The sequence below is a fragment of the Formica exsecta genome, unplaced genomic scaffold (assembly GCF_003651465.1).
Source record: "Formica exsecta isolate Colony F162 unplaced genomic scaffold, ASM365146v1 scaffold2, whole genome shotgun sequence".
In the NCBI taxonomy this organism is placed as follows: domain Eukaryota; kingdom Metazoa; phylum Arthropoda; class Insecta; order Hymenoptera; family Formicidae; genus Formica; species Formica exsecta.
In genome coordinates, this window is record NW_021849297.1 from 347658 (window position 1) to 356000 (window position 8343).

An 8343-nucleotide genomic window follows, 5' to 3' on the forward strand; every position below is an offset into this window, starting at 1 on the left:
GCCACAGATTTCATTCGAATGAAATATCTCGTTTATTGAAGAATGATTTCAAGAATATCCAAAATTGCACGAAGATCGAATATCCGTTATATCAGAAATTAAAAACAACACGGATGCACAGCATTACACTAAATACGCTATTTGTAAAACGTCAATTGTTGATTAAGTTTCCATGCTAGCTTTGATATACGTAATTAGGAAACTATTACGGACCTTACACCTTATCTAAACATATAATATTATATATCACCTTTATATTAATTACAAAAAGTGAACTGAATTGAATTAAATTGAAAGACAGACATATAATTGGACAATTATACAAAAATATTTTTAAATGAATTATTTTTAGACATGATTTGATAATTTTAAACTTGCACAAAATTGTATTATATATTAATATATCTATCTAGTAAACAATGAATGTATTAGATTTTTCTACTGTTTAGTTTGTTATGGAATTTACAACATTTAAAAATCAAGTTTTCTAATCGTAATATCTAATTCCCACTTTGATACATTAAATCACATTGAATATAACATCCAATTTTCGTAAAAAGTTAAAATTTTATCATATTGAAAAAATTTTAATAACGAATTATTTTTATATATCCACAAAGACTTGTCAACACTTATTCTTTAGTAACAAGAAAACTACAGCATTTTGCATATAACAATCACTACGTTAATTCATAAAATTTAAGTTACTAACTTTGATAATTCGAAGCAAAAATATGTCTATAAACATGAAATAAATCCTTGGCAAATGGCACATCGGTTATTTCATCTGTAACACATGTTCGTAGTATTGTAATTGTGTGTGTAAATATCTGTTAACAAAATTGGAATCATCTTACCAGCTCGATTACTCTGGTCAATCATTGGTTGAACGATTCTACGCCTCGCATTGATAAACCTGAAACACAAATGAAAAGAATTAATAAAATAATCGATTTATTTGATATTTGTAATGCAAGGCAAAATATAGTTTTATAATCGTTCGATTGTCTTATATATTATAAATTTTTTCGTATATAAAAAGCAAAGTTTATTTTTTTATTAGATATTTTTATTGTCATTTTGCGAGAATTTTAAAGACTTTTTGTCGCCTTCGTATTTTACACGTTATAATCATTGATATTCTTCTATCCAGACATCTTTATTTGACACGATCCGCTATCTTGGTAACAATAAAAAAAGTGGACGGCAACTAGTTCGAGAGATGAACGAGCAAAATCGGAAAAATCCGGCAAGCAGGAAGCGGCATCCTTGATACGTCATTAGTCGCGTTGAAGAAGCTTCCATGTGAGCGCTTTCCAAACAATAGATCTGCGGTCTGTTTCGATGTTGGTCGAGATCCAAGAGGGTGGGTGGGTTCAATACAGTGTGAGATAGGAACAGGCAGGGAGGAACGATGTTATAGGAAGAGCGAGAGAGAGTACAGGACGAGCGAGTGGGATGCGGCGAGGAAGGGCGTACGTCAGCCGACGTCAGCGTCGCGGCGCCCTAATGGGCGCAGACGCCGGAAGTGATTGGGTTTCTGCTCGACTGACTCGAGCACACCCCCTTCCCGCCGTGGAATACTCCGCTTCTCCGCCAGGGATAAGGAGGACATAAGCAAGCCCCCGAGGAAGCGATGGCACCCTCTCTTGTTTTGCAGCACATCTTTCTTGCTTAGTCTCACGCCTGGCCGACTCCCACCGGAGAGTCTTATGAATAATAATTATTAAACTCTCATCGCGTCTCGCTCTCGCCGCTCGGATGCTCATGCGGCACTATTGTCGCAGTCAAGGCGCAGACGGTGCCCGCAAAGTCGTTCGGCAAGTCGCCGTAAGTCAAAGGAACTTTGTCCGACTGACTGGGTGGCAAAGGACTCTTCGCAAGCGATTAGTGTACGCGCGCACGAAGGCGTACAAATAGTCATGAATTCTGATAACACGGATCGAGAATGGATATCTAAGAGAGTGCGGTAAATGACTCTAGATTTTATACCGTGATATAGTAATTTCGTATTCAATAATGATTATCGAGTTATAAAACAGCGTTCTAATAAAAGAAGAATTGTAAATTCTTTCAACTCTACTTAAAACTTTTTTTCCTGAAAATACAAAGAAGAGAATATTTCCTTATTTATTCAGCCAAAAGTCACGCAAAGCGATCACGCAAAAGCAATCAACATAATAAGATACAAAATATACAGTAATAATATGCATAGAACAAAGCTTTGTAATGCACAGATATACAATGCGACGATAGTTCAAAGTCAAGGCCTCGGTTATCGTTAGATGAAAGAGTATCACCGCGCGAGTATGAAGCCGAGGGACCCCCTCTCACTAGCCCCCGGATACTCCTAAGCGCCTCTGGTTCCTCTTTGGCGAGGTAGGCAGCGTGTCACAGCCAGCTGACTACTGCCGACCACCACAATGGCGCGCCAACCCCTAACCGAAGCGAGAGAAAGAGAAAGAGAGAGAGAGAGACAGAGAGGGACAGAGAAGAACAGAAATGTGCAGAGAGGGACGAAAACGGTGAGCGACTGCCCAAACTCTCTCTCGAAGAGTTCGACCCTGGCGAAAATAAACGAAAATATCTTCGCCGACAGAAACTTAAGCCAGCCACGTTGCGACGATGTGATAAAGTCTTTTTTACGTATAATTTTACGCATATTTCTTTCTTACATTTAATAAGAATGTTATATAACAAAATTCAGAATTTAAATCATCTTATTATGATAAAATTATAATAACTTTGTTTTCCGTTAATGAATCTTTTCTAGCGGAAAAGCGATAAAAATTTTAATGTGAAAAAACTGTCGATGCATATTCTCGATATTTGAGAACACTAAGATATTCATTAGCATAAGGCACGAGAATATATATACTATATACGCGTCGATGAAATAATCGTCACTTAATCGATCGCGAATCGTGAACGGGTAGGGGAGGAGTACGCTTCTCGTGGCAACGAGAGGGATCGCAAACGAGGTGAGCATATTGTTATCGTGGTGGTTGCCGAGTCACCCCAGATGACAAAACACTTTTCGTCGCGCCATCGTCAGGGCTTTCAGGATTTTAATGCAGTTTTGATTATGAATCTCTGAAGGAGGGAGGGGCACTCTCTCGCAACACATTGTAAAACGGACCTGTAGCTGGGAAAGCTTGAACGCGTTTCGATGTACGGAAGGGTGGAGAACGAGCAGCAGGACTGCTTCATCATCGCCATTCGCGCGATTATTTTAACTTTGCGTAAAATGAGATATTATTAAATCGATTATTTTGAAACAGAAACTATACAAATATACGACATTTGTTTTTACACTTCTGATAGAAAACTAAAAAATATTTTCTTTTCATTCTTTTCACTTTCTAATAAAACGTGTAAGTTCTTTTTCATCGTCATTTCGAAATGAAAAACCATTAATAACTGGCAAAGTAAATCAAGAGCCGAGCGAACGAATTGAATGAGCGCCTCGGAAATCGCCGGTGAGTTTCAAACGGAATTTCGAAGGGCAACGCGCGAGAATTATTGACAAATCGCTGACGTTCCGGGCTTACCTCGGTATCGCCGTTACTTTTTACGAGAAAAGGGGGAACCAACGACATATGACACATTTCTGCGAGAAAAAGGCATAAAACGCAGCGCCGGGTTGGGGCGCGCGTGTCTCCCACATGACCTCCCGTGCCGTGACTAAATTTAGTGCACTTCGGGCGCATACATGAATAATGTGCTTGTATTTGCTTATACGCGCGATACACACAGCATATATTGACTCGATCTCGTATGGCGTTTCGGAAGAGACATTTTAAGGATGATAGTAAGAGGCTCCGGACTTGACTTACGCTCGCCATAAAACATTTTCTACAATTTCTCCTCCAAAAAATCAAAAAATTTTTGTTTAAAATGTGCAAATAATCAAACAACAAATTTGTATCGCAACAATAATCTTGCAATATCTATCTCTTTATATTTAAAAAAGTTATACTTCGTTTCTCCACTGCTTCTTTCGCTACAATCTTTTTTTAACTGACATAATGAGTCTCATTAACCATCGAGCATCTCTGGCGCAAAAAAAAAAAAGAAAATAATTTTCTTGCAAGGAAGATATGTATACTCGCGATATTTATCTAGAGAATCTTTTCGGAATGACACGGCGAGAAGCAAAAAGCGCGTGTGAGAAGAACCTCCCTCATCGTTGCGCGAGTGCGTGAACGGAGTAACGATGATTACTGTCGCGCTAGCAGCATTTACTCTCCGACGGCATTCGCAATTATCGGGGAGGTTCCATTAGTTAACTGCAGTCGATACCCAGTGCACCGGGGTCCTCGCATCAAAACATCATTACTGCCCGGACACGGGAGCGCGAGAGCCGCCGTCGTACTCGCAGTAGTATTGGTAATCAATTTCGCCGCCGTACTATACTGGCACACGCTAATGCGAGGCCTCGGCGTTCGCGTCGCATTACGGGAAATCGAAAAGGTAGCCTCGTAATGATTACGCGTTAGAAAATATTGCGAGGGATAGGCAGGTGAGTTGCCATAAAAGGTCCGTTTTAATTAGAAATCGAACGAGTGCGCGAGAGGTGAGATATAATTTCCATCGACGAGAGAGGAAGGAGAGAGATTGAAATATATGAGATGCTTTAAGAGAATAGCGTTGCATTATTACTAATCGTTACGTTATCAAAATTTATTATTATTGCTGAGTTCGTGGAGATTCGTTGCTTAACACATGTATCTAATGAGAATTTCAATCAATATATCGAGTGGAGTAATCACGGTGTAATTATTTTTATCGGATTGAACCGCGCTACGTGAGACCTACAGCGTTAGGTTATTTGCGTAATTATCCCTTCCTGCACCGGGAACGCAGTTAATGAGGATCTGACCTCGCAATCCAATCGGTAATCAATTTTTACCCGTGTAGCGAATTACCACGGACTAGTCTCATTAATGCGAATCACCGTTGTATCAGAGAAAACAGCCGTCATAGGCATTCCATAAAATATATACTTATTAGAAATCGGTTGTATAGATAAAATATCAGTAGACATGCATCGTTTCATGTTTCGCGTCTAGAATCTGCCATCGCATAAATAACACAACAATTGTTTGTACAAAAAATCGTGTTATTTCAATTATAGAATTTTTTTCAATTTTTTTTTTTTTTCGTTTCTCTTTAAAAGAATTATTTTTTTTTGTGATTTATAAGTGCTATACTACTTTCAACTCGATCTGTTTCAAATTATCTGACATGTCTAACCGAGCATAAAAAAGCCAATCAACGTCTTGTTCTGGGACATTACCCGTCTCCTTTTCTCTCGGCGGTAGAGTTATAAAATTTTACGGGGCATTGACCTCTCTCCCCGAACCTTCGTACGTCCACTTTTCTCAAAACAATTTTGTTGCACCAGCAGAAAAAACTCGCCGCTCGAGCTCGCGCGATCGTGCGAGCGGATATAAATCTGAGCGTTCATAAGCTTGGCGTCGCGCCGGTGCATTTACGATCGATGAAATCATTTTATCCGAATATAATGCGCCGATCGATTCACGCGCCGCTCCCGGCAAGTTCCTCCTTTTTCGCTCGCCATTCCGTTCGTTCTCGCGCGGCCGATCGTGATCGCGATTTTATTATAATGCATTCGCGTCTCACCCGCGCGCGACCGGATCTCCTCCGAAAGCGCGGGCGCCCACGAACAAACGAATCGAACCCCCTCGCAATATATAATTCCTATTCGACAAATTCAATGAGCATTGTGGACCGTGAGCATCCTTCCACCGTGTAATCGAGTTTCCTGCAGATATAGCTGGCAAAATCGCGGGACGTGCTCGCCCCCGCAACTCTGGAATTCGAGGGTTGCTGTCAGCCATCCAAACTGAAAATTTGCATCCGATCGTTACACATAACGTAACGTGAATTAGATAAATATTCAGAATTCGTGCAAATTCTCACGTCTGTGTTACATTCTTCTCCTTTAAGACTATTAATGTTAATATCAGAGACGACTGTGATTATTATCTTCAATTTTATTCTAATAAAAATCATTACAGCACACACATATATATATCGAGAAACTAATCCTATCCAATTTAATTTATTACCTTTATTTTAGTCCAACACAAAGGGAGGTTAAAGGTTCAAAATATTGAGAGAGATAGAGAGATAGAGATAGAGAGAAAAAGAGAGAGAGAGAGAGAGTCGTGCGGCGGACGAGAGATCCGCATTGCAACGCGGGCAAACTACCGTCGAATTCCCGGTGGCCGCAGGGGTGTAGCGATATAAACGCCGCGGACCGGCGATCGCGCGTATCGGATACGCGTAGACAGGTTATGTGTGTCAACAAAGCGATTTAACACGCGACGTGTCACTGATAGCTCCCGCCGCCGCAGCGGCCGCATGGCTGCCTGCGTCGCATCGACGTGCTCGGCTGTACGTATGCGCCTCGGCTGCGTTTAATCTATGGCTCTACTGCAACGCTTTTTCGGAAAATTCCTATCCCCCTGCGCACTCTCTTCCCCCGCCCGCCCCCCCTCTCGTACCGTTCGCCCCCCTGCCTAACCCTCCACGCTTTACCCGTCCCGTGCGCTGCCGCCTGCCCCCCTGCAGACCCCCTCTCTCTCTCTCTCTCTTTCGTCCCCTCGGAATTTATATAATTGTTTTGCTGGGATCGCCACTAAATCGTGTCGCGGGGCGCGATAGCGCCGGCGCGTCGTTTCGCGTTGATGTTGATGGCCGCGCACCGGTGATCTCGCCAATAAAAAGATCGAGGTGTAACGTTCACAGCGTTCGATATCTGCGTATTGTGATCCGAGCGTCATGCCGCTTCCTCTCTTGTCCGATCACACGCGTGAAATCCCTTCGATTTTTGCACGCGAAATCCTGCTTTATAGTGATTGTTTTTCCGGCCCGGGCGTAACGAGTAACGGTCGTTAAATTTGCGAGTACGAAGTAATTTTGACAAATTCGAGGCAAGAGCGATGGGGCCAGTTTTTTTTTTCTTTCGAGAAAAATTCTCCGTTCCGCGTCCGACCAACTTTATGGGTAAATCAGCACGTTGCCGGCTATCGATTAGGTATCGTCAATTAATCCCGATGTGACTTAATGATCGGCGTCTTAAGGGACGCTACGTAATGGGCTAGACATCGGGGCCACGTTGCAGTCGTTTCATACTACAATCACGGGTGCGAAATAGAACTGCTCGCTTCGTCAAGTTATTGGGTCCGCAGCTGTCGCAACCCCCGCCGGTTGTGGGGTAGCGGAGTACTCGAGTCGATTGTCACCGGCCACCTCGTCGACGGGGTCAGACTCATCTCGTCGCCGTCGTCGTCGTCGTCGTCGAGGGTTGAGTTGATACCACCCGATTGTACGCGCCGTACCTCTAACACCCTCGCCGTCTCTACTCTCCTTCACGCGTTACGTCCCCTTGGCTATTGCCCCACAGCCCGATTTTCACCCCATCCCTCCAAGTGGCACCCGTGCAATGCCGGAAAGGCGTCAGCTTGTAACAGTCTCTTAAACTCCGGCTACGGAGCCACTATATGTACCAACTGCTGACGCTATTATAAACTGCCGGTCGCACTTTCCATCTCTCTCTTCCTCCCCGATGTCTCGTTTTCTTCATGTTAACGCCGGCTGATGTAGATATTATACCGTGCGTTTCTCTATATTTATCTAAACTGGCAATAATCGACAGTCTCTTCCTACATTCCTTGAAAAGTCCTGTTAAAATAATCTTCTTCTTCTTTTTTACAAATCTTTTTAACAAATTCTTTTGAAAATTATATTATTTGCAGTGTGGAATTTTAAAATAAAAAATTCGAAAAACTCAAATCTATTCTATTTTTCAAGGAGGACGTGTATATACGCGCTTTGGAATCGTACATATTTTCTGCTAGGCCATAACTGTTTGACAAGTCATTATAGTCGCCCTCACAATCTGTCCTTTAAATATGTACTATTCATCAGATAGCTACTCGCGTCGTTTACGGAGAGGCGGCCCAAGGCTTACGTGAAGCCTCGTAAGGCACTATAGCACTTACCACGTCATTTCTGACGCAAATGTGGTCGTTGTTTAGGCGGATAATAGTACGGCCGTCTCGTTACTCATATCGGAGCAATCCCTCTGACCGATCTCAGTGATCTCTGCGCGCACAATTTATTCCGGCGCGTTTAAAAAAGCGTTTTATTTAGATTTCACGAAAACGCGGAGCGTCGGGTAGACGTATACCTCGCCGCGGAGAAGATAAGGGGTCGTTTAGATTGACCGCTCGTCCTCAGGATGGCCCTAAAGCGTCCCGTTTACCATCTCTCGGCCGTGAAATCTTTTCACTACATCTCTCTCCGCCATCA

At 42.5% G+C, this 8343-nt stretch overlaps 1 protein-coding gene across 4 annotated transcripts in view; it reads right to left on the reverse strand.

The window, feature by feature from the left end:
• LOC115234269 (homeobox protein homothorax) overlaps positions 1-8343 on the reverse strand; it is a 403166-nt gene that overhangs the window by 23999 nt on the left and 370824 nt on the right. For 2 of the 4 annotated variants that reach the window (XM_029805217.1, XM_029805216.1), the window contains exons 12-13: positions 858-916; positions 713-787 (exon numbers count right to left, since the gene is read on the reverse strand). In XM_029805217.1, coding sequence (XP_029661077.1) covers positions 713-787; positions 858-916 — 134 coding nt within the window. The remainder of the gene's footprint in view (positions 1-712; positions 788-857; positions 917-8343) is intronic. The other 2 variants (XM_029805219.1, XM_029805218.1) reach the window with 1 other exon arrangement.